Source organism: Haliaeetus albicilla, chromosome 2 (assembly GCF_947461875.1).
Source record: "Haliaeetus albicilla chromosome 2, bHalAlb1.1, whole genome shotgun sequence".
In the NCBI taxonomy this organism is placed as follows: domain Eukaryota; kingdom Metazoa; phylum Chordata; class Aves; order Accipitriformes; family Accipitridae; genus Haliaeetus; species Haliaeetus albicilla.
In genome coordinates, this window is record NC_091484.1 from 1151157 (window position 1) to 1175175 (window position 24019).

The 24019-nt window shown below is 39.6% G+C and overlaps 1 protein-coding gene across 4 annotated transcripts in view; it reads left to right on the forward strand.

The window, feature by feature from the left end:
• Nucleotides 1-24019, forward strand: part of RPRD1B (regulation of nuclear pre-mRNA domain containing 1B) — a 39856-nt gene that overhangs the window by 585 nt on the left and 15252 nt on the right. For 3 of the 4 annotated variants that reach the window (XM_069801219.1, XM_069801227.1, XM_069801235.1), the window contains exons 2-6: nucleotides 1279-1408; nucleotides 2585-2718; nucleotides 9809-9921; nucleotides 11751-11877; nucleotides 12924-13099. In XM_069801219.1, coding sequence (XP_069657320.1) covers nucleotides 1279-1408; nucleotides 2585-2718; nucleotides 9809-9921; nucleotides 11751-11877; nucleotides 12924-13099 — 680 coding nt within the window. Of the gene's footprint in view, nucleotides 1-1278; nucleotides 1409-2584; nucleotides 2719-9808; nucleotides 9922-11750; nucleotides 11878-12923; nucleotides 13100-23947; nucleotides 24008-24019 lie in introns of all 4 variants that reach the window. The other variant, XM_069801243.1, reaches the window with a different exon arrangement.

Consider the following 24019-nt stretch of genomic DNA (forward strand, 5'->3'; position numbering starts at 1 on the left):
AGTTCTCGGGGGGCGCGGGGGGTGTTCGGGGGGAGAGGGTGGAAGCGCCGGCTGGAGGTGCGGGGTGTTAGCTGGGAGGGGGGGGATGCTCTGCCGGGCCAGGCAGCTGGGTTGGAAAACAAAGACGTACTGAGCGTTTTCCCCCGGCTGTGAAGCGCGTTGGTGGCTGTTCAGCCCGTAGGTTTTGCTTTTACGTTTTACGGGTTTGGATTCGTAGTACCTATCCGTTACAGAATTGCGCTAAGGGATTAGGAGATAAGCAAAGTAAAAGTGGTTGCAGAGATCTATAAAAACGGTTTGGTAGTATCATCCAGAAATATTTTGTGCCTTTTTTTTTTTTTCCTTGCAGATTAACTTAAGTTAACTTCTGGTAACTTCTCAAATTGCTTCATAATGAAGTCAGGGAGACTGCCAGTGTCAGTGTTGGTGCCCTGTCCCCACGGGCAGCTGTGAAACCAGCCAGTGTCACCTTTCTCATCCTGGGTAGCCAGCAGTGTTAGCCCCTTGGAGCAGATGGTGCTGATGAAGTCCTAGCTGGAGTATCTTTCATGTGATCGCTGGAGTTGCCATTTATAGTGTATTAAGTATGAATTTTTGAAAGATCCGAGTTTGGCCTGCTGTGGAAATAAGCGCTTTTGTTTTCTGCCTCGTGTGTGCGTATTTGCAGCCAGTGCAGTCTGGAGATCTGAATCTCCCACCGATTCTGGCCGCAGTAAAATAGAAAATGGTGGTGTCAAGATGGGAAAAATTATGGTATACAGAAGAAATTTAATGTTGCTTTGGCACAGCATTGTCTGGAAAATATTTGAGTCTCCACAATAGCTTTCTCCTACAGTTTCATTCTGTTCTGAATTAAGTGGTTCTATACTAAGTTTTTTTCCTGAAGTTAATTAATGAAAAATAAGTCTATTGTTATATTAATTTGCTGGTAGGTTAGAAAAGCTCATTTTAATCATGCATTTAAAGTTTATTTCTTATGCAGCTTTCTTGAAAAGTGAGGTGTCATTGTCCACAAAAAGTATTAAGCTCATGTTTCTCTCATAAATTAGTTAGGAAAAAAACCCAAGCAGAAGTAAGGAGATCAAGAACTACTTGACTTGAAGGCCTCTGATTTGCCTTGGTAACATGGAAATATTTTGCACTTTGCTTTTAGACTGAAAAGCTATAAGCAACTTTGAAAACCATGTTAATGATTCCAAGTGAACAAAGTGAGAAATAAACACAAACTCTCTCTCTCTCTCTTTTTTTCTTCTTTCTTTTTTTTTCCCCCTTTCCCAGCAAAATCAAGTAGGAAACTTACTTTCCTATATTTAGCAAACGATGTCATCCAGAACAGTAAGAGGAAAGGTCCTGAATTTACTAGGGAGTTTGAATCTGTTCTGGTGGATGCTTTTTCTCATGTTGCCAGGTATGTTGCTGTATTACGTATTTTTTCAACTTTTCTCTCTATAGATTTGCATTCTTATTATACAAAGTTTAATTCAATTGGATTTTGTTGGTTTGTTGTGGGTTTGTTTTTTGTTGTGGTTTTTTTTGTTTGGTTGGTTTGGTTTTTGTGGGTTTTTTTGTTTTTGTTTGTTTTTTTTAAGTCTCAGGGATGCTTGTACCCTCTCTCTAGTAGAGATTGGATTCTGACTGCTTCGTGGCTAGGAACTGTTTAGTGTTAATATTTCCCTTTGGGCAAACTTCTTTGTATGTGAATCAGCCCCTCACAGCTTTACACATTTGTTCTCGGCATGCAACTTCTACGTACTTTATTTTAATTGTTACTAAAAGATCTTGCAGATCTGTTCGTGGGCAGTGAAACTGAATAGTTGCATGTGTTTATTAAAGCCACATAATAAATGGCTCTTCCCCATTGTCAGAAGACTTTAAAAGAGCTGATATTTTTGGCCACTGGATTCTCATCAGTCTTCTGGTTTGAGCATGGTTTCTTCTTGTATTGCTTGTTTTAATGGTTATCTGATCATTAGTCTCCTTGATAGAGGAAGGGAGAATTTTATACATAAAAGGGAAAGAGTGATGCAGCTACCATCCTATCAAAAATGGACTATGATTTAGTTAAGATTTTCTCTAAATGGCATAATAATTTCTATTATCTCAACTAAACTTCAGTGTTCTGTGTGTTTAGTGGTATGCTGTTCTGGATGGCTGTCTAACTTTCAGTGCACTATATGAGTACATTTAAGTGCGTAATGATCCAAATAACCTGCTTTTTAATTGGGATGTTACTGACTGAAACAACTGTTCAAAGTTAACACTCTGAATTGTAAACATGTCAACTTGGGGGTATTATGTAACTCTTCTTGCAAATACTGAATGATAGCAAGTTTCTTCCTCCAAAACTTTTCCTGCCCTTACAACATGGGAACATGGGGCACTTTGAGGCAATCTTTGGTTCCAGGAAAAGGGGAAAATTGGCCACAAATGTGTTTTGTACAGTTTGTCTCAGACAATATGAGAGAGACTCTCTCCAAACGTGCAAACATTGCAATGGATGCAGCTGCTAGTTTGGAAGATGCTCTCTTAAAACATAAGGAATATTTTCCACCCGAACTATAATTATTTTCTAATCTTTGAACAGAGAAGCAGATGAGGGCTGCAAAAAGCCCTTGGAACGATTGCTTAACATCTGGCAAGAAAGGAGTGTGTATGGCAGTGAGTTCATACAGCAACTGAAACTTTCTATGGAAGACTCCAATAGCCCCCAAACTAAAGGTAAATGCATATTGCTTTTCTTGTGTGCTGTATTTTGTTTTTTTAAATTGGTACACATTTCACTAAAAGTACTGTGCGGAGTTGAGCTCTGGGCTCCTGTAGTTGAGTCGTTGCCAGAGCTGGTCATGGAGATTTTTCAGGATTGTCTTGAGAGAAGTCTGATTTTCGTTAAACCAGCAGTTCCAGTTTGCAAGTGTGTTGCCATGTGACTTGAGGCTGGCAGTAAGCTTAACTTAAGGTAATGTCTGCTTCTGCTCATGCAGACAGAATACTCCAGGGCTGCCTTTTGATGTGAATGCAAGTAAGTAGCATGCAGGGAACTGTTGCATCCACCTTGAGAGTTAAAATTGTCCCACTCTACGTCTCTGAGATTGGTCAGCTGGGTTGTTATAATGGTTTATTCAATATTGTTAGTGCTTTCATTCTCATATTAATTGTTTTCATTTTGCGTAGTTACTGTATTTTATTATGATTCAGCAAGGACTTCTTAATAATTGAAGCCTGGAATATATGCCCGGAAGCCCGTCTGTTTTCTTTTTTCTTACACCAGCTGATGTCATTTGGGGAAAACAATAACTTTGCATCATTTAACATCATTAGAACATCACGGTTATAACCTTATTACTCCATGAGACACAGATGTGAGAAACTAAGTATAAGCTGCTTGTGTTTACTGTGCTTTTATACTGCTTCGGCAGATATTGCCTCTTCTTCTATAGCATCTGAAAGTATTTAACTGGTAGTACTGTAATGAAGAGAGGGAAGCAGTAGGATGCCTAACCTATGGAAGGTGAGGGTCATTAAAAATCAAGAATGTTCTGGTCAAGGGAATATTTGGCCACTTCGCAGCTAAAGGAAGCGTCAGTGTTTTTCAAATCAGCTAAAATCACATTGCTGCTTTGACCAAATTTTGCTCTGTTCCCCACAGAGGTGCGGTGCTTTGTGAGAGAGTTGGCTTAGTCGTTAGTAAAGTGCTCTTATACCGTTCTTAGGTGGTGAAAACAAGCAAGATATGTCTACTGGAGTTGGTAGTTAATACAGAATTAATATGAAGACATGAGCATTAATATGAGACATGCATGTGAAGACATATGTCTATGGCTGTCTTCAAATGCTTCTTCAGGCAAAACTACTGGATGGGTGCTTTAGCAGTTTGCGACAGAGGCCTTGCAACTTAGTGTAATTTAAGTACAACATTCAGAGGGTATTGCCATTTTTTCCCCAAACGCTGGGAGACCAACTGACCTGACCGAAGGGGTTGTCTCTTCCATATCAGGACAGACGGAGTCTCTGCTCTGGGTGGTGGGAGAGGGGAAGGGTGGAAGGTGTACAGTCTCTACATGAAACAGTTCATGTTGGGGTTTTTCTGTTGTCTGGGTGCAATGCATGACACCTGTTTGTCATGAAAGGACAGAATTTATATGCCTGAATTCCTGTTGAACTGATGTAACAGAGGATTTGAAACTGTTCAAGGTATCTAGATAAGTGTTTCACAAGTGTTTAACTTTTAATCTAAACAAAACCATACTGTGTGTCCAAGAACCACAGCTGTGATTTCCTGGTTAATTGACATCCAACTGTCACTCGGTGTCCCCCTTCCTTTGGCTGGTGGTATCAATCAGTCCTGCTACTGTTAATCGTCTCAACTTAAAAATGTTTATACAAAATCAAACCCTTCCTAAGTGTAACAGACCTTTGCAGGAAACAGAATGAAAAAAAATACAAACATTTTAAGAACTGCTGTGTGCACATCTTCACTTGGCAAGAAACTGAATTTTCTTCTGGGTAATTGGAGATACTAATGTAGTATCTTTTATTTGAGAGAACAGTTTAGGCCCTTTCATGAGTGTGAGTATTGCTGCCGCCTTGTCAATTCATTGTAAAAAAGAAATTGAGATTTTTAAACCAAGAGAAAAATAAATTTGAAAAACTCAGTGGAGTTCTAAGGTTTTCTCCTTGTTTTGACTGGCTTGTTTTCAAATTAGCTTCTTAATGGTAAGAGCTAGTTTCTCATGGGATTTTTGTGATTTCTAAGGTAAATTGATGTTTGTCCGGTTTCTGGTGGGCAACTATGTTGCAGAAGGCTTTGTTGTAGTTATTCTAGTCTGTTTTCAAACAGGTGAACATAAGCAAGATGGACAACAATGTATCATGTTTTACAGGTATAATGTTTATCATAAACATGGAAAACCATAGTACACTGCTCCTCCCGAACCATTCTGACTTCCTGGTTTTGTGTACACCCAAGATAGACATAGCTGAGAAATAGGTAGTATTAGTATCTGTAGATTGGTGCAAGGCTGTGCCATTAAAACAAAATTTTGAAGCTCCTTAGGACTATCTGACACTGTGATAATTGTGTGTGATAATGCTGTGATAATTCTTTTCTTCAGCCTAAGGTATGGCAACAAGTCTGTGCAGGTGGTTCTCTATGGTTTTTTCATATTGCAGTGTCTTAAATTCCTGGGCTGGTAGGTGTTGCTTTCTGAACAGGATGGCTCTGCTTGGGTTGCAGATTTGTGAAACCTGCCAAAATAAAGCAGAGTCCTGTATCTGTGAGGAAAAACACGTTTAGAGCTTATCAGTGCGTGTTTCAATGGTGCAGCTTATTTCTTGTTTCATTAGTAGCAAGGCCTTGGGTAAACATACAGCAATTCAGTTGGTGGCACATGGGAAGTTCCTGCCATGGAACAGAGTTGATTGCACAAATAATGAAGCTTTCCCTTCAGGGAGGTGGTGGGGAAAGACTACTGGCCCTTTCTAAGCATTATGTTCGCTGTTTTTGACTTCCTCAGTGGTGCAGCATACTACTGTATTTTAGTCTTTCGGGTCCCTTAAGGAAATATGCATACACATTGAAATGAGCTTTTGAATATTGATATTTTCTATTGTTTTACTCTAAACGTATTCATTAAGCTTGCATTTTCTTTCTCATTAATCTCATTTTTATTAGAATGTTTCTTTTTACAAGCAATAGGGAAGAGAACCACCCATTTATCTTAAAGCCTGGGAAAACCAGGTCTGTAGAGGTTTGATATAAAAACCTTTAGGTAATATAACCTATATAGCTGACTTCTTTTTTTTCATTGTCTTTGTAATAAGCAGTTGAAGTCCTTGAATATGCTCTGATGTAGGAGTGTCACACTATAACACAGAACTGAACTGCTACCCATCTGCTCTGATTGTGTTTATATTGCAAATGCTGGCACAAGAGGTCAGATCCATATTAAAATATGGAGAAAAACATCAGAGAGGAGAGCAGGCAGGGATGCTTCCAAGAATAACTGAAATAAAGGCACCTGGGGACAGGACTAGGTATAATTTTGGACCAGATCAACTCCAGTTATGCTTGACCTAAGAGAGGCTACCAACAAATGTATGTTGTAATGAGAACTTAAAACAATTGTGAGTAATCTACCCCCAAAGAAACAAATGGTTAGAACAGTTGGAGGGTATGCTGGACCATTAGGTTTCTCTTATTTTGTTTTTTTTCTGTCTCCTCTGGTGTTCTGTGATGGTCTTCTGTTTTAGGAAAGCTGTCTATTTTTTGTTGTTGTATTCAGTGTTTTGTCCTAAATCACTTTCTGAAAGTGTCTTTCATATAAGTTTACTGGGATCTTGCACAACTTGCTAAATCCCTGCTGCTTAGAACCTAAAGCTTACAAAAGTTTGATTTTAGTTACAGTTTTGGGAGGCTTATTTTTTGTTATGCTGATTGAGGCTGATAGCCCTGCCAACAGATAAAAAAACCCCGTAAATTCAGCTGGTCTACCTTTCAAGTAAACAGTTACCTATAGAACTTCAGAAGTAGAAACCCTTGTTTTACAGGTTTGCCTGTTATTCTAGAACTACAGTATCTGTTAACTGGCATTTCCTTGCATGTTTCCCTGTAGACAGAAGTTTCTGCTCATGCAACTTGTCATATAACTGTATGCTTAACTGTCAGAAAAGGCTCATGATGTAGCTGTGCTGAGACTGATAGATCCTCATGTGAATTAAGGACTATTTGTTTTTTAAAAAAAATCTGAGCCCTTTGCTTAGTTCCCTCCAGTGAAAGGCATTATCTATATGGGGAGTTCCTTACCATGTGGTGTGGCTGCTTCTTGAATGAGGAGATGAATGTAACCAAGTCCTCATGAGAGAAGATAATAATTTTATATTGCCTTGAGATTTAAAAAAAACCCACATAAACCCACTGTTTTTAACAGAGCAAAGTTTTAAACTCTTCGTTATCCCTCTGAATATGTGTGTACAGATTCCACAGTTGGTTTCTCTTTACTATGCATGTGAGGCTGGAGTCAAATTAAAGAAGCCTGTTTACCTCTAAAACCAGTCATCAAGAGATGAGAACAAAGAGGTGAACACCCTAGATGGGAAGATCTCCCTTGTTGCCAGCTTACAGGAAAAACTCATGCTTTGTCACTAAGGTCTTTCACACTGGAGGCTCAAGCCACTGGAGATGGTTTGAAGACTGAAAAATTGGTGGAGAAATACCTTTACGTGTCTCTCTGGACACTGCAACAGCAGGATAACAACAACCTCGAGTTTCACTGCAAAGCTGGTACGACAGCAACTGTCTGTCATTCTGGAGAAACGCAGTGCTTTGCTCTTTGAAGGTTTTTAGGGAGTAGCTCAATTTCTGAGCTGTGAAGAAGACCACAACGAAGCAGGAAAGCTGACTTCATCCCTAGTAGTGGCTTCTCTATCTTCTTTATGTCTGTGTCAAGAATGGGCTCTTGGTTTTCCTGGAAGAAGCTGTCCATATTCTACAAGCATATCTTGATTGTTTCAGAAGATACGTGTTACATACCATTGCCGAGTTCTGATCACTTTTAGATGCTTTTAATGCTTGCTTTCCTCTTTTCTTGTTGGATTTGACAGGCTTTTTCAGAAGTGTAGGCTGCAATGGTTAAATTACTTCTGGCTAGCAGGTTTTGAAGGCTACCTAGGCAGGGTGTGTTATAATTTATGCCTTAGTTCCTGTTCTCTTTCAGGGGTCCTTTTCCACCATATGCTCTTGAGTTTGAAAATAAGTGTGGGTTGGGGTTTTTTTTTCTATTTTGATGAAATGGAGATGGTGTTTCTAGGATTCTTCAATGAGGTCTTCTGCTGCTCCTGTTTACCAATGCCAAGCAAAAAAGTGCAATATCTGCATTTATGTCATGCTACTCATGCCCAAAATGCTACTTCAAAGCTGACTGCTTTGTCCTCCTTTGCCTACTTACTGGTCACTTTGTCCCATCAGCTGCCATTCATACGCTCAGGGAGTGGCACCTCTCCAGGTAGGCCAGCTAGCGACTGGTGTAGGACTGCAGATGTTCATGCACCTATCTTCTTCAGAGTGTTTCCAGTCAAGCTCACTTGGTCTTGTTCAGATGGAAAATACAATGAGTTCTGAATCCTCTATGTTAGATTAGTAAGTAAGCATAATACTGTGTCTTGTGGTAGACCAGTTAGCAACACAGCAGGAATAGCTCTTCAGCAATTTGAATCTCAATTATCATTTTCGTTTTTACTTGTGTGTGCACTGTGGTCATGCATTCTTATATTGATTATCTTGCATTTATCCTTTGTTGGTTAATTACTTTGATAAATACACACCAGTGATAAATATTGATGGCACATAGTATTGGGCTATGTAACTTAAAATGTTCTCTTTGGCCGTTTTGTCATCTGCACATCTGTTCAACTCAGCTTGTGTCTTTCGCATACCTCAGTGGATACCAGCTGTTTTTCTTTTTGATCTGGTTATCAGATTATCAAGCACTCTTTTCTGTTAGTTGTATACATACAATACTTAGACTGTACCCTTTTCTAGCCTAGATAGCTTTGCTCTAGCATACTCAAAAAATTCATTCGGTTTAGGGTAACTATGTTTTCTGTGCTTCTTTGCCTTGGTTGAGTAAATCTGTTCTCTTAACAGAGGTGTGTTTGTGTCTACCTCACGAAGGTCGTTCAGCTTTTTCCCCCACACGAGCAGGATGTACAGCACCTCTGACTTTCCCTCCATTAAAAAGTTTTTTCAGACATGTCCCACCTAACAAGGCAGGCAAAATTCTGCATTTAAGGACAGACCTTTGTTTGCTTCCTCATTAGAATTGGGCAGGCTGATTTAATTTTAAATCAAGAGTGATCTTGGATTTTCTTGTGAATCAAACAATGTACAGACTCTTTCCCTTGAACTCCGTGATTATCATGGCAAGAGTTGATTCCATTGAAGAGATGTTCTCAAGACTCTGTCCAAAGCTTGCTTACAAATTACTCTGGCTCTTATTAATTTTGGTGGCAAGTCTGAAGAATGATCTGTCTTCTTTATTCAGAAGGTTCTGTAACTGGATCAAAGGCTGCATTAAGACTTCTGACTCATTAAATAAACTGTCTTTTCCCTTTAAGCTAAGGTATGCTACGCTAAGGTTCATTTAACCAACGCTGCCTTGCTTTATGAAATCCTTACTCCTGAATATTACAGGTTACCTGCTTGGAGATTGGTTCATGCTCTGCCCATGGCTGTTGTTGCTGTCACATCTTAGAGTTTCAGTTTCACAGAGCTGTCCTGAAGTCTTTATTTTGATGGAAGAGTCGAAGGTTGAATAACCAGCAGTTATTTATTTGATGGTGGGACCACAGTGAGCGTATACTTGGTGCAAAAGGATAACTTGAAATTCTTCTGTCCATATGTATCTTTGCATCAGTGCTTCATTTCTACTGGTAGAAATCCTGCATACATGGTATTAACCAGACAATGTGAGCAGGGTTGAAGACCTGCCATTTATTGACAAATAGGACGTTTACTTTCCTTTCCTGCTTTCAGCGCAGGAGGCGCAAATATGTATACAGTGCACACTGCTAATGTGAAGACTGTACCCTTGTACTCGGATGTACAGAGATATGTGTGTGGGCAAAATCAACCTTTTATTGCTGTTTTGCATTTGAGTGCTTGGAATATGATGCCAACATTAGTGTCCAATTGTGGTCATCCTTCTCTTTAGAGAGCCTAATCATCAGAGCATCTGGTACAATTTTTTTGAAGTAGAGATAGTTAAAGTGGGCAGATCTGGCATTCAAATGAGTTGCTTATATGTGTCTTTAGTTGCAGAGGAGAAGAAGTCTTTAAAGCGGACATTTCAGCAAATACAAGAGGAGGAAGATGATGATTACCCTGGGAGCTACTCACCCCAAGACCCTAGTGCTGGGCCACTGCTGGTATGTGGGATGGGTTGAGAGTGGGAGTTCTGAAAGCCACCTCCCGTGTGGTACAGCCACAAGGTGGAGCTGCCAACAAGTAAAATGCTTTTAATGGAGAAATTCAGTTGGGGGTTGAGAAGTCCATGGAAGAAGAAATGGAACAGATTCTTTTTTCGTATTGAAATAGTGTACAACTTCTGAGTGATTTCAGGTAGTCTAAACCAAGGTCTGAGTAGTACTACCACTAAAGAATCTCAAAGGACTGCTAGAGGAACAGACCGTATTTTAAATTCTTTCCAAGATCAGTGTGTAATCTCTCAAACCCAAAATTGTAACACACTTAAAACTGAATTATTTTTTTTGTAGGACATTTCTTTCCATGAACTATTAAAAAGTTCAACCTTTGATAGATTTGTATGGAGTTGGTTAGAAAAAGCAGTTCTGAAGACTTTATTTTGACACTGACATGTTAATGGTGTGGAAATAGTAGGAATGAAATAGAGGATCATTCTGACCCTTTGAAGCTACAAAATGAACATGTGTTAAACCATTGTCTATCTGAAAAGGATAAAAAAAATACACCATCCATCTGGTAGACTGTAAACATTGAAAAAAAGAAATAACAGTTGTCAAGGAAATAAGTGAGATTTTTTTGTTGTTTTTACCTCCAGATGCCTTGCAGCTTATGGTTTCTCTTGATGATAAGCATTGTCTTTGTTACTGTTGGAAATCATTAGCAGTTTGCAAAGAAGTAGTAAATATTAGGTAATGGACTTCTTTATTTTTCAGATAAAAAAATTGTATTTAATTTTTTTCAGTGTTTTTATTAGTTTTAAAACTATTGAAATGTAGTTTAAACATCAGTGGTGGTGTTTACAGGGCTAGTGTTCCAATTTCAAAAACCTCCTGTTAAAACTTCAGTATTTTTTTAAAATAAAGGAACAACACTTTTTTCTTCCTGTTCAGGGAGTCTGTGTCTCTCCTTTATTTTTTTGAGTAGGGAGGAAATACGGTGTGTCAAGGAGAGGTCCTCTTAAGGTTGTCCTCATCCACATCCTTTTTAAGCTAGGATATGTTTTGAGTGTATTCATTTAAACTGACATGTTTCCTCAGTGCACTAAAACCATCTGAGAGATGAAGTTGAGGGGATACGGTGGAGTCCAGTTTAATTGTAGATTGCAGAGTTCTTCCAAAGAGCCAGCTGAGCTAAGTGAGGATAGCAATGGCTTTGCAAAATCAGGACAATATAAAATTTGCTTTAACGGGGATACCTTTCATTGTCATCAAAGTTTATGGTAGGTAACCAGTTACAAAATTCTAAATCTTACAACAATGGAAAGGTGACAGAATTTTGTTTGGACTGATACAAGTTTGGTTTAGGTTTTGGGCTTTTTTTGGTATGTCAGAATGCACCTTTGGAATAGAACAAAAAGGTGCATGTACCTTCCTGCTAGTCTAAGAGAAAGTGTCAGGGATGCTCAGCTAAAAGATACAGTCCCAAGTTGGTGCAACAAAGGGCTGATGGCTGTTTCTCAAACTGGTGTGGTCATGTTCTTTTCAGCTTTGTCTTAAATGATCACTTCTCATAATTGGAATGAGAAGTTTTCCACTGCAGAGCCTTGAAAAAGGTGATCCTACTGTAATTATGCATAAGTTCCTAAACACTGGGATATTGTATCCTTAGTGAATACTTCCTGTGTTAGGAAGCAACAGTTTAAAAACTACTTGAAGAAAATATTCCAAAAATGGTTGCTTTCAAAGGTAGATGACCTCAGATGCAGTGGCCACATCCACAGGAAATGGCATAGAAATTACCTGGTTTTAATGTTGGCTAACTTGTCTTGTAGACCGAGGATTTGATCAAAGCCCTACAAGACCTGGAAAATGCAGCATCAGGAGATGCAACAGTGCGGCAAAAAATTGCCTCCCTGCCTCAGGAAGTTCAAGATGTTTCATTACTGGAGAAAATTACAGGTATGAAACTGGAAGATGAATGAACATGGGTCCAAAGAATAACTTAGAAATCAAAGTGGTTTTTTCTTTAAATCATAACAATGGATGGTGGAGTGAATTCCTGCTTTGGTGTCCTTATTTTGTAGCTCTTGCGTAATTAATAAATAGCAATCCTATGAAGTAGAATAGAAGATGAAACTTGCATAGCTTCTTCCATGGTTTTTTTGTTGGTTTTTTTTTTTTTTTTTTTGCTTGGACCAAGGCTTTTTTACTTGGAGAGCATCAACAGCATTTTGCAAGAATGTAAAGGAAACACAGCCAGAGTTCTCAAATGGATGTGTTTGATTTTGAACACTTTGTTAGACAGAGTTTTATCAGACTGTGCTCAGTACACGCATACTCCTTGATTGCTATGAAAAAGTAAACTCGCTACCCCCATTCGTCTGTCAGTCCTTGTTTAAATGCACTTTTGCAATTGTATATGAAAAGTAATCTTAATAGAAACATTTAAAGGTTGAACTGATTTGACTCTTGTTCCTGGAAGTGGTTTTCATTTAGAACTCATTATGAACTGGCACTTATTCAGTCCTTTATCATGTGCTCTTACAGCGTTCTAACTGTGAAGGCTAGTGTGCAATTGATATGTTTGCTTGTATTGATACATTAGGAGTTATTCAGAGAAAAGAGGAATTAAAAAGTGCATACCATGTTTAAATGTGAAAACCACCTGATCTGTTTAACTGAAAGTACAGCCTAATGTTTTAGTTTAATTAACCTGTTTATAGAGGCTGATGTCATAGATTTATATCCCCCCCATCACTGAGATCTCTGCAAGGATAAAATGCAGCCGATCATGTCTGTGTCTAAAACATACTATTCTTGGGTTGTTTGTCCTGCCTATTTCCTTTATATCCCCTGTGATAAGAACTCTTATTTTCCTGTCAAGCCAGAAGTGTACTTATGAATGAGATGTTATTGTGGGTGTGGCTGGTGAATTGTAGCCCTTCTGTCAAAGATAGAAAGTTTTAAACTTTGTCCTCTAAATTACCCACCGCTTTTGCATGTAGACAAAGAGGCAGCCGAACGTCTTTCGAAGACCGTGGATGAAGCATGCCTGTTACTAGCAGAGTACAATGGCCGGCTGGCAGCAGAGCTGGAGGACCGGCGCCAGCTGGCACGCATGCTGATCGAGTACACCCAGAATCAGAAGGATGTATTAACAGAGAAGGAGAAGAAGCTAGAAGTGAGTACTGATTACACTGGTGCTGGCAAGCCAATTGTCTTGCCAAATGCTGCCGCTTGACTCCTAATCTATGTGTTTCTCTCAAGGGAGATGATTCTAGGTGTTATCTCTACATTTGGAGTAAAACAGGGATAAGAAAGCAGTGTATAAAAAGTCTGGAGAAGGCAGATCTGTTCTGATGTTCAGTCTAGTATGTTTTAATACACATGGACAAGAAAGGCCCAGAACTCCATGATTCTTAAAGAAAAATAGGCTCACCTATCAAAGTTTCTTCAGACTTACCCTATTTTTTTATGAAATCCTTATTTCCAAAAAATCAACCTCCCTTTGCCATAATTAGCTGGGCTTTTTTTATTAGTTGTTTTTTTATTATTCTTATGCTTGGGTGCCCCTCATCTGCCTTCCCAGCCCCTACTTGATAAGGGAATGCAGTTTGAATAAGATCTTCTGGTATCCATCCTTTAATGGCTACTCTTACCTACAGCTTCTGTGATGGGGTGTAAATTGGGCTGATAGGGAAAGATGATGACTTGTGTTTCCTAACATAGCTCCCTTGAACAAGGAGGGTAGGACACTGTAAAATGAGACTATGCTGACTGGACCTGAGCACCAGCTGCATGTCCTAGAGCGAGTGCAGAGGCTGCAGCAGCCAGCCATTTATCTGAAAATGTTCTTTCTCGGTGGAAGTTCTTTCAGCACTGCATCTTGGGACTAGTGTGGAAGTTTAATTAATGATTGTGGTTGTATGTCACTCTGCCATCTGTTAAACTGCCCCTTGGCGGCACATTAAGGGCTTCCTCTACACTGTCGGCTGCTGGTTATTATGAACAGCTGTTGCTGGGTGGGACATGAGCTGCTGTAGAGGACAAAATCTTCTGGAAGGAGACTGCTGTAGCAATTTCAGGCTCTGTTTACTATCATGACAAACCTAATCCTCTGACAGTTAGGCAACACTGTGCTGAGGTAAATTTCATTTTGAGTGTTTCTTTGTCATGTGTGTTTGTATTAGAGTTTCACAATGTCTTGTGACTGTGAACATGTTGCTTTTCGAAGGCAACATTTTTTCCAAATCAGCCAAACAAGTGCTGATTCTGAGTTCAGAATTAGAGTGGATAGTTAATAATTCTGTTAGCTTGTTTAGCTTGAATTTCTTCAAGCATAGCGTCTGTCTTATGACTGCGTCATTAAAAGGCACTTTCGGACCGGGATATGAAAGATGCCATAAAACTAAATTCTGTTTGGCACCTGATTTATTTGCTGAATACTAGTGGAAGTCTTGGGTCAGGTTTTTTTTCCTTGCTGAAAGGACACCGGTTTAGTAGAAACACACATACATATATATATATATATACGTGTGTGTATATAAAAATATTGCTGTTTACTTTTTTAAAAAAAGCAAGAAATAGGCAGCAAAATGCTGCACAGCAATTTTTTAAAAAGCCCAGAACAATCCATAAATTTAAGTCAGTTTGAGACTGTGAAATTAAGAAATTCATAATGACAACATTAAATTAAAATTTCTAATGCACTAGCTGAAATATTGTGACAATTGTGTTGGGTTTTGTTTTGGAAAATATAATAGAATCATAGAATGGTTTGGGTTGGAGGGGACCTTAAAGACCACCTAGGTACAAGCCCCCTGCCGTGGGCAGGGACACCTTCCACTAGACCAAGTTGCTCAAAGCCCTATCCAGCCTGGCCTTTAACACTTCCAGGGATGGAGCATCCACAACCTCTCTGTCCAGCCTGTTCCAGTGTCTCACCACCCTCATGGTGAGGAACTTCTTCCTAATATCTAATCTAAATCTACCCACTTCCAGTTTAAAGCTATTACCCCTTGTCCTATCACTACATACCCTTGCAAAAAGTCCTCTCCAGCTTTCCTGTAGGCCCCCTTTAGGTACTGGAAGGTTGCTCTAAGGTCTGCCTGGAGCCTTCTCTTTTCCAGGCTGAACAACCCCAACTCTCTCAGCCTGTCTCCATGGGAGAGGTGCTCCAGCCCTCTGATCATCTTCATGGCCCTCCTCTGGACCTGCTCCAACAGGTCAAATAACCTTTTGGTAAAGAAAGGTACTTCGAAATTGTAACTCTGGCAGAGGCAGAAATATAATCCTGAAAATTAAGTGGTTCACTGGCTGAGCTACTCTGTTAATAGAAATAATCTTGCTGATGGCAACAGGACCACTCTTGCCCACTCTTAAGTGTAAACGCATTCTTTAATATGTTGGAAACTAAAGAATGATCTTATTTAATATCTGTTTAGGTTAGCATCGTTGTCATTCTGCCAAAACAAGGTGGCCTTAGTACTGTAGAAGTCTAAAATGAGTTGCAGGAAGTGTCACTCTTTAATACTTACTTAACATGAAGACACAATTCATACTCATGTCAAATCTCAAATCTTAGCTGAGGGATATTGCCTGATTAAAGCATTCCATTGTTCTTGAGTTGTAGAGGGTTAATAAATAGTGGAAGATGTTGGTTACAGATATGGCAGGCCGTATCTGCTCATCAGTTTTGTTTGAGTCTTTGATGTTCTCGCACTAATGTTACTGATAAGCCTGGATTTTCCTTTGTAGTGCTAATAAGCATTTTAATAGAAGGATCTGAAATTCTTGTAGCAATTAAGAATGTATTAAAAACCAAAACATTTTCTCAAGCAAAGACTGAAATAAGAAAATAACTTAAAACAATCTAATTTTACGTATCTTCTTGTTGCTTGTATGCTTTGCTCTCTCAAGGTATCTTTTCCAGAATCTTTGGTACTATTGACTAAGTTTTTTCTCTTGTGAAGTAAGTTTCCTGACTCTTAGATGAGATGGCATTTTTGGATAGAAGATGGATTATTTACTTTGCTACCCTAATCTAGTCAAGGCTGCTAGTTGGGGAAAGGAGTTTCTGATAGTAATATGACTCAGGGCTTTATTTTAAGATACGGAAATGTCTAATTTGGAAATCACTGTGGATATTTATTTTATTTACTTACAAAGCAAAGTCTTTCACTATGATGGCAATGAAAGTAGCTAATCTACATCTTTTGAAAAGCAGCTTTTGTAGTCTATAAAGAGCTGCAGTTGTTTACTAATCCTATTAATACTATCCCTCGTGAAACACAACAAATTCTCAAAACATACATAAACTCAGTGTATTTATGTCTAGTGGGCTAATGCTCAAAACACTTTGCAATGTCAAAACCCTGCAACACAGAGCTTTGTTATCAGTTGCAGAAAAGTTGTTTAATTAAGGGACAATATGCTGAGAAAGGTGGCTTTGGACAATGAATTACACTTCAGCATTGATATAGAGTGGCGTGAGTAACGATTGAAACAACATAGTGCTAAGAAGCACTGGTAATTTGAAGAGAGAAAGCTGGCACAGAGACTGAGGATCATAACATATGGACAAACTCTGCTTTTAGGGTAGCGACTGAAAAAATTGAAAGTGTAATAATTAGGATTACTTTATCTGGGGCTGGAGGGGGGGAGATTGTGGTAATATGATTGTAGTCTAAAAGTGCTTAGAAGGAGAAGGTAGAATTCCTTTAATTCTGGCAATCAGCTGCAGAGCAAAATCAGCTGGACCAAAGCTGATGCTGAACAGCCTATAGCAAGGCATATATTTTTAAAGGTAAATATTCCTTAGGTTAACTTAGTGAAAGGTACAGTGGATTCTGTCTTTCAACATCTGAACACTGAATTTCTTTTTAAACAGTGCTTCATCTCAGTCAGAAGTTGTGGGCTTGTACTACAGCTGCTGTATGATCTTCCATGGCCTGGGCTGGATCAGAGGTTGGCCTAGACTTCCATATAATAGGTGTCAGGAAATAAAATCTATTTTCAGGCTGGCATAGAAACAAGAACTGCTGTTTCTTTAAGAGTGGGATAAGGTGTCTTTGTATGTCACATGAGTACTTAACTTTAACTTCCATTTAAAGTTCTTGTGTTATTTTTGGCTATTGCTGCTCCTGTTACAATTACTGAGTACAATCAGCTGGGGAGGGCTTTGTCCTTCAGCACCTGTGTCTGCAGAACTTCAAGGGGAAGGATTGTCTTTTGAAGTCAGCGTACTCTTCCTGAATGCATGGCAGACAAGTAGAAAAAAATCCAGAGAATCAGTTTGTATAAAACTGAAATGTAAGGGGGAGGTACCCAGGAGAACATTTCCATGTTGGTGTACCAGGTGACTCAAGTGAAGTCAACTAAATAGGCAGGACTAGAAGAATCAAGTGAAAGTAGTGCTAGAAAATGGCAACTTGTGTGGAAGCTTTATGGGTATTGAAAGTAACTACTGATAACAGAAAATTCAGAGTAAGGGGGGGGGTATTTTAATCTAATGGGGAGAAGGGGGGGGGAAATATAGAGGAGAATGTGCATTCAGAGTTTTTACTTTGGTTTGCAGTCAGTGATGCTGAGTTCTTCCCCATGCCCTCCAAATATCTCTGTACCTGCATTTGTAAAAGGTGACATGAGGAACATGCTGTACTATATATATATACACTGTATATACTATAGTGTGTATGTGGGGGTATGTGTGTATACATATGAATATATCTGTGTGTTTGTATGTGTGCATATATATATCTATAAATATAAAGAACATATATTGTACTTAAGATCTGGTTTAGGGGAATTTTTCTGATTGTTGACTGCACCTGAAAAATTGTGACTTAGAATCCTGCTGAGAGCTGTGAGAGCTTTCAGATGTTGGTGGGTTTTAATATTCGTGGCTTCAAGGCACCTTTAATAAGGTGTTAAAGCTGTGCCCATATGAATTTGCAAACCCTCTTTGATAATGCATCTCTGAAGGATGAAGTACAACCTCACTTGAGGTTGTCTGGACTGCCTGGCACTACACATTTTCTTGAAATAAGATTTAGTTCAGCAGGTTAATATGCAATTTATTGCTGTGTTGCTTCCACTGCTTAGGTTTTTGTTGCATGTCACTGGCATGCCTTTGTGGCTGCTGCTTTCCTGTCAGACAAGAAGTCTTGGGTTGTGGTATATCCATTTCAGTGGTTTAGCCAGGGAACAAGAGATGAAGATTTAGTTTTTCTGTCAGGAAACAACGTCGGTGTTTTACATGCATGCAAGTAGTGGAAGATAGCTGGGGGAACTAGGCAGTGGAGGGAGGTCTCCTGCTCTACACCCTGGGCAGGCCAAGAAGATCCTGAACAGGAGCACCCAAGCACAGAGTGTCACGCTCAGGTCTATAAAACTGAACTGCTAATTAACATGGCAAAAAGTGACTAACTGTACATCAGTATTTCCAGCTGTGAGCCAGTCGTGCCTTTGGGTGTGGGACGAGAACGAAGGCTGTTCCATAGCAATACAATAAACTAACATTGTGGTGACCCTGGTTCTGTTGTGTGGTGTATGGCTCGAGGCAGCAGCTGTGTTTCTTTGCACAATGCAAAGGTATAATTTCTTCACTTTGTAGGTGCTTGCAGACATTCAAAATTATAGTAGTACTGCAAATGAAATCATGCTAAAAAAATAAAAGCAAATAAAAATCATCCAATATTAATATATAATGTTTTTATGCATTTTACTGAAGTGAACCAGTATATAACTACTCTTTTGCTTAGCAATCAAAAGGATTAAGGTGCTTGGATAGGTGAATATGTAGCTGTTTGCTTGTGCTCTAAATGTTGATTTTTTGCTGTGAACATAATTTGTGCCCCCCTCCATGTTTATTGTAGGAAGGATATGTTGCAAATGAAGCCAGGTTTTGTTGTCATCGTACAGTGACAGCCAGGGCCAATTCTGAGAGAGCTTTTAAATGTTGCAAAGGCCAGTAGATGAGGAGGAGGCATCTCCAGCAGCTGGAGGAATGCTCTGCAGAGGCCTCTGCTGACTCTTCCATTGGACAGTTTGAAGTTGTCCTAAGCAAAGAGGAGAGCAAGGAGACAAGTTATGGTTTCAGAGCATGCAATTGTGCCAAGAGCAGAAATACCATTTCTGGTGTGACGAATGATGCTGCAAAAGAAAGAAGCCTTGTCAAATTTAAGAGTAAGACTGTGAACAAATTTAAGGCATGAAAATGAACTGTAGCTCTGTAAGGAAACACATCATTCAAGCTCTGATTCCTGGACTGCATCTTTCAGATGTGTTGTATAAAAACCTCAGGTTGTTTAGTGCTTCTGCAAAATAAGGAAAACTGGCTTTACCACCAGCATTTGTTTTCGCTTTGCTTTTGAGGTGGGTTCTGCTGCACTGAACTTATGAAATGGAAGATGTTTCCTTCTCGTTATCTGACTTCTTGGAGGGGCAAATTGACTGTGTGACTGTTAAGAACCCCTCAAGGCATTTGCCATGCTGACTGCAGTGCTGCTTTTGAGTTTTGCCAGGTACTGGAGAATGTTCTGTCCCCTTGGCCCTAAAACACACAATTCTGGAGTCGGGAGGTCAGGACACAGACAATGCGTTGTGCAGCTGTAGGTACTTCTACACTCTTCTCTGCAGGTTTGTGGCTGCTTTGCCAGGAGGCCGTTTCAATGCAGTGCTGGGCTTGCACTGGTTAGCCCTGCAGAGGAGGAGAGGCAGGGCAGCCTTGCTGCCAGGCTTGTGCAGCTGCCCGACTACACCAGAGCAGGTGCAGGTCATTTTCAAGGTGGCATGGGTGTCCTAGTCCAGCAAGTGTCCAGACAAACTATTTCAGAGGACTTTGGGTTCTGGATCAGGCCTTAAATGTGTCTGATCTCTCACTTGTGTTCAGTTGAATTTGCATGAAAATAAGCAAGTTTATGGATAATTAATGTTTTGTTTCTGGCCCTTTTCTCTCTTGATTTTTGTGTGAATGTTTGTCAGCTGCCTTCTTTTGACCAAGACTACTTTTATTTCTAGAACTGTAGAGTTTCTTTACAAGGCAAATTCATGTCTGTTTTGCACACAGACTCTTTCAAATTTGCTTTCTGTGAGGTTTGGGTGGTTATAACTGATGTGGAGAAAGCAGTTCGCCCCCCCACCAATTAGTAATTCCGCTTGGCACACTGACCAATGCCTTCCATTGTCATGTGGAGAAGATTGATTTATGCTTATACAGTATAAAATACAGGATAGAATACGGTTTTAAAACTGGGTTTATTCAAACGGGACACTTGAGAGAATGTGGAAGGAGGTGGGTTTGAAGGCAGGAGAAAAGTGCTGATACACTTGTGTCGTGGTTTAAGCCCAGCCAGCAACTAAGCACCATGCAGCCGCTTACTCACTCCCCCCATCCAGTGGGATGGGGGAGAAAATCAGGAAAAGAAGTAAAACTCCTGGGTTGAGATAAGAACGATTTAATAGAACAGAAAAGAAGAAACTAATAATGATAATGATAACACTAATAAAATGACAACAGTAGTAATAAAAGGATTGGAATGTACAAATGATGCGCAGGGCAATTGCTCACCACCCGCCGACCGACACCCAGCCAGTCCCCGAGCAGCGAATCCCTGCCCCCCACTCCCCAGTTCCTAAACTAGATGGGACGTCACATGGTATGGAATACACTGTTGGCCAGTTTGGGTCAGGTGCCCTGGCTGGGCATGAGAAGCTGAAAAATCCTTGACTCTAGTCTAAACACTACTGAGCAACAACTGAAAACATCAGTGTTATCAACATTCTTCACATACTGAACTCAAAACATAGCGCTGTACCAGCTACTAGGAAGACAGTTAACTACATCCCAGCTGAAACCAGGACAACTTGGTACACTTTACATTGGAGAAGGGGAATTTTGAACTGCTTTTGAAAAGGCCAGGAGGAATAGCTTGGCAGGAGGTGGAATGAACATATATGTAGCATGCAAACTGGGCATCTTCTGCATGGAGTTGTTCTTGAGCATGAAACTGAAATCAAACGGTAGGCTTTTTAAAAAGTTATCTAACAAATTATCCATGCTAAAAAAAACCCAAAATGTTGGGTTGTCCTCTAGGTGTATATATACTGGAAATACTGATTAGTAATAATCCATGCTTTCTTAGATAATAAAGAACAACCTTGGGGGATGATCCCAAAACCAACAAACAAAAAAACCCCTTATTGTTCTAATTTTGATGTGCTGTGTCTAAATGTTCTGTCAGGATGTAAGATGAAGGCTGTTTGCATACTCCCTGAGCAGGAACTTGACTCTCCTTGCTTTAGAAAGCTTTTAATTTGTGCTCATTTTCTCCCAACGCACTTCAGATTGGTCATTTCTTATAAATACATGGTCATTGTGACATTCTAGTATGTTTTAATGAGTATGTTTTAAAAGTACTTTACATAGGTTGTGGCAAGTGGCAAAAGCTGAGGAATACCTAATCAACCTGCTATGTTAGTGTTGTATATTTAATGTTTTTAAATAGAAGTTTTACACGACCATATAAACGTGTTACTGTCAAACACCTCACTTCACTACATACTCTTTTCAAATTTCTGTTGAGTCTCTGGTGCATTTTTTTCCCTGACTTCTGTGGTCTTTTGCTTTCATACATCTGGCTCAAGCTACGGCGTATCAGAACTGAGACTGACTGGCTGCTCTTCCTATTTACTTTCTAAATTCTCATTAAGGATTAACTAGATGTTTTTCAGTAGATGCAATTGCTGTGATGACTTAACAGCATGTTACAGCTTGACCCAGCACAGGAATGGAAGTGTCCAGTGCAAATTCTAAGCTAAAATAAAATTAAGTCCGTGCTGTGTAACTCAACAAGGTGAACCAAGCCATGCAGCAGTCCTCAGAATTGTTTTCCTGTCATGTCAATTACAGTCAGTTTTATAATGCTCAAGCAAAGCTTCTTTTGAATGAAACACTTCCATCAGATTCGTTCAGTGGTGTTTAATTCTGATTTTGCATTTGTTGCAAGGACTAAGTATCTAATTCACTTGGCCACTGTGGATGTAGAATGCCTCATACTAAAAGGGAATGTTGATTAGCAAAAGTATTTGTGTGGCACAGTGCCAGTTTTTTCTGTGTCATCCTGAAACTCCTGCTTACAGCAAAGATCTCATTATTTTGTCTAAAAAAAGCAAATAGCATCCAAATACTATTAATCTTAATGAAAGCTTACAATGCAGTGAGGCAATTAGCTAGACACATGGAGTACAACCTAAGATCTCAGAAAGCAGAGATTTCTTTTAAGTGTACTTCATATTTTTTCAGTTTTATAGAATGGAGGGACCTTATGCAAAAATCTGCAAGATGCAGTTTCAGAGCATGTCATGGGCTACATGAAAAACATGGTTTCCCATAAAATCTGTTCCCAGAATCCTACTTTGCAGGATATGGCCACAACTCAGTTTGTGAAAAAAGAAAAGCCCTTCAGCATGGAAGGGGGTTACATGCCTCTGCTTATGCATATTCCTGAGTGGAGCTGAGGTGTATTCCTGAATAGTACAAGTGGCAAATACAAATAAAGGTGTCTTGCACTTCATACGAAGGATTACGTCTCCCTGGTAGGTGTTTCTTCCATGTTGCAGTAGGACTTCAGAATTCTCCGCTTCTGGGAGCGGCTGCCCAGAAGTGATGGGCTGCCTCCAGGCTCTGTCTTTGATACCCTGTCTTTAGATCATTGCCTTGTTCTCTGTGTGGTGTGCCTGCCAGGTGCTTCAGGGCAGTCAGCACTCCCTGACCCGGCTTTGGCATCCAGTCTCTCAAGTCCTTTACAGCTCTGCCACAAATCAGCACAATGTTTCGCTACCAGAGCAGATGGAAAGTGTTAAGCATGCAGAAGACAGTTCTCTAATGTAGTCTCTATTATGTATCAAATCTGTCCAACAAGTATTCATCTCTTCTAGGAAATCTTGGTTCCTGGATTATTCCTTTAGAACATCGTTTCCATTTCTGAATTTAGTGATGTTTTTCTGAGCCAGAGTTTTTAATGGTTTTGGGGCTGTTGCTGCCTTTTCTGTATTGGGTATACTCTCTCTCTCTCATAGGATTTAGGCCTCACTGCTTTAACAAAAACTTTTGTGTGGACTAGTTAATGCCTGCATTAACCTACTAGTAAGGTAGGAATTACTTAGAATTGAATTGATGTGGTTCTCAAGGTGACTTGATTTTTTTTTTTGTCATCATATATGTACAAAAGCCTGTTCAAATTGAGAGGGTATTTCTGATAGCTTAGTATTCCATGTAGCTCTCAGTGTAAAGTATCCCTAAAAATGAGTTTATATTAAGAGCAATCATTTCCTAGCCATTTGAAGCTGTTAATTGTAAATCTGGGAACAGGTTGCTGCTGTTACTGTGTAGAATAATTGCTCCTAAGTCTGTATGTTTGCCATAGCATAAAAACCAGAACAGAAGTATGGTTTGCATTCTTCATTTGTTGGCATGTTTTCTCAGAGCTGGGCTATCAAACAAGGCATTGGAAAGATTGCCACTCCCCTAAATAGTTCTATCAGTAAAGAAATATTGTTTGGATCTAATACAATTGTAATAGTCACACAAATCGTCTTCAGCTAAAAAAACATAGTGTCCTAGACCTAATTGTCCACTAGAAGTAGCATATCCTGGTCCTCTTGTCAGTTTTGCCCTGAAGTGGCAGGACGTTAGTCTTCCCGTGGAGGTAGACATTGTGTTGTACCTGTTTTTACAGAATTCTCGTGCATGGATCTTGGCAATTCAAGCAGTATTTGAGGTATTTTCTTGGCTTATGCTGGGAATTTGCACCTTCTACCCATTTATCAGACTTGGAGGACTTGCCAGCTGCTTTGCGCTTCTTGATTTCTTTCCTATCTTTAGTAAGAATTACTACAGCAAAAAAACCCCACCTGCCGATACTCACTCTTGACAGTTTGGCATTCTTGAGAAAGCACTGCCCTTTCTTTCCTGGTTTGATATCCATCACTCCCTGACAATGTCCTGAATTACGATTATTTTTTTAAGACAATCTTCTGGGAGTGACAAAAAGCAGTATCTGAATCCAGCCTCTTCCACCTTATATCTGTAAGCATTTGC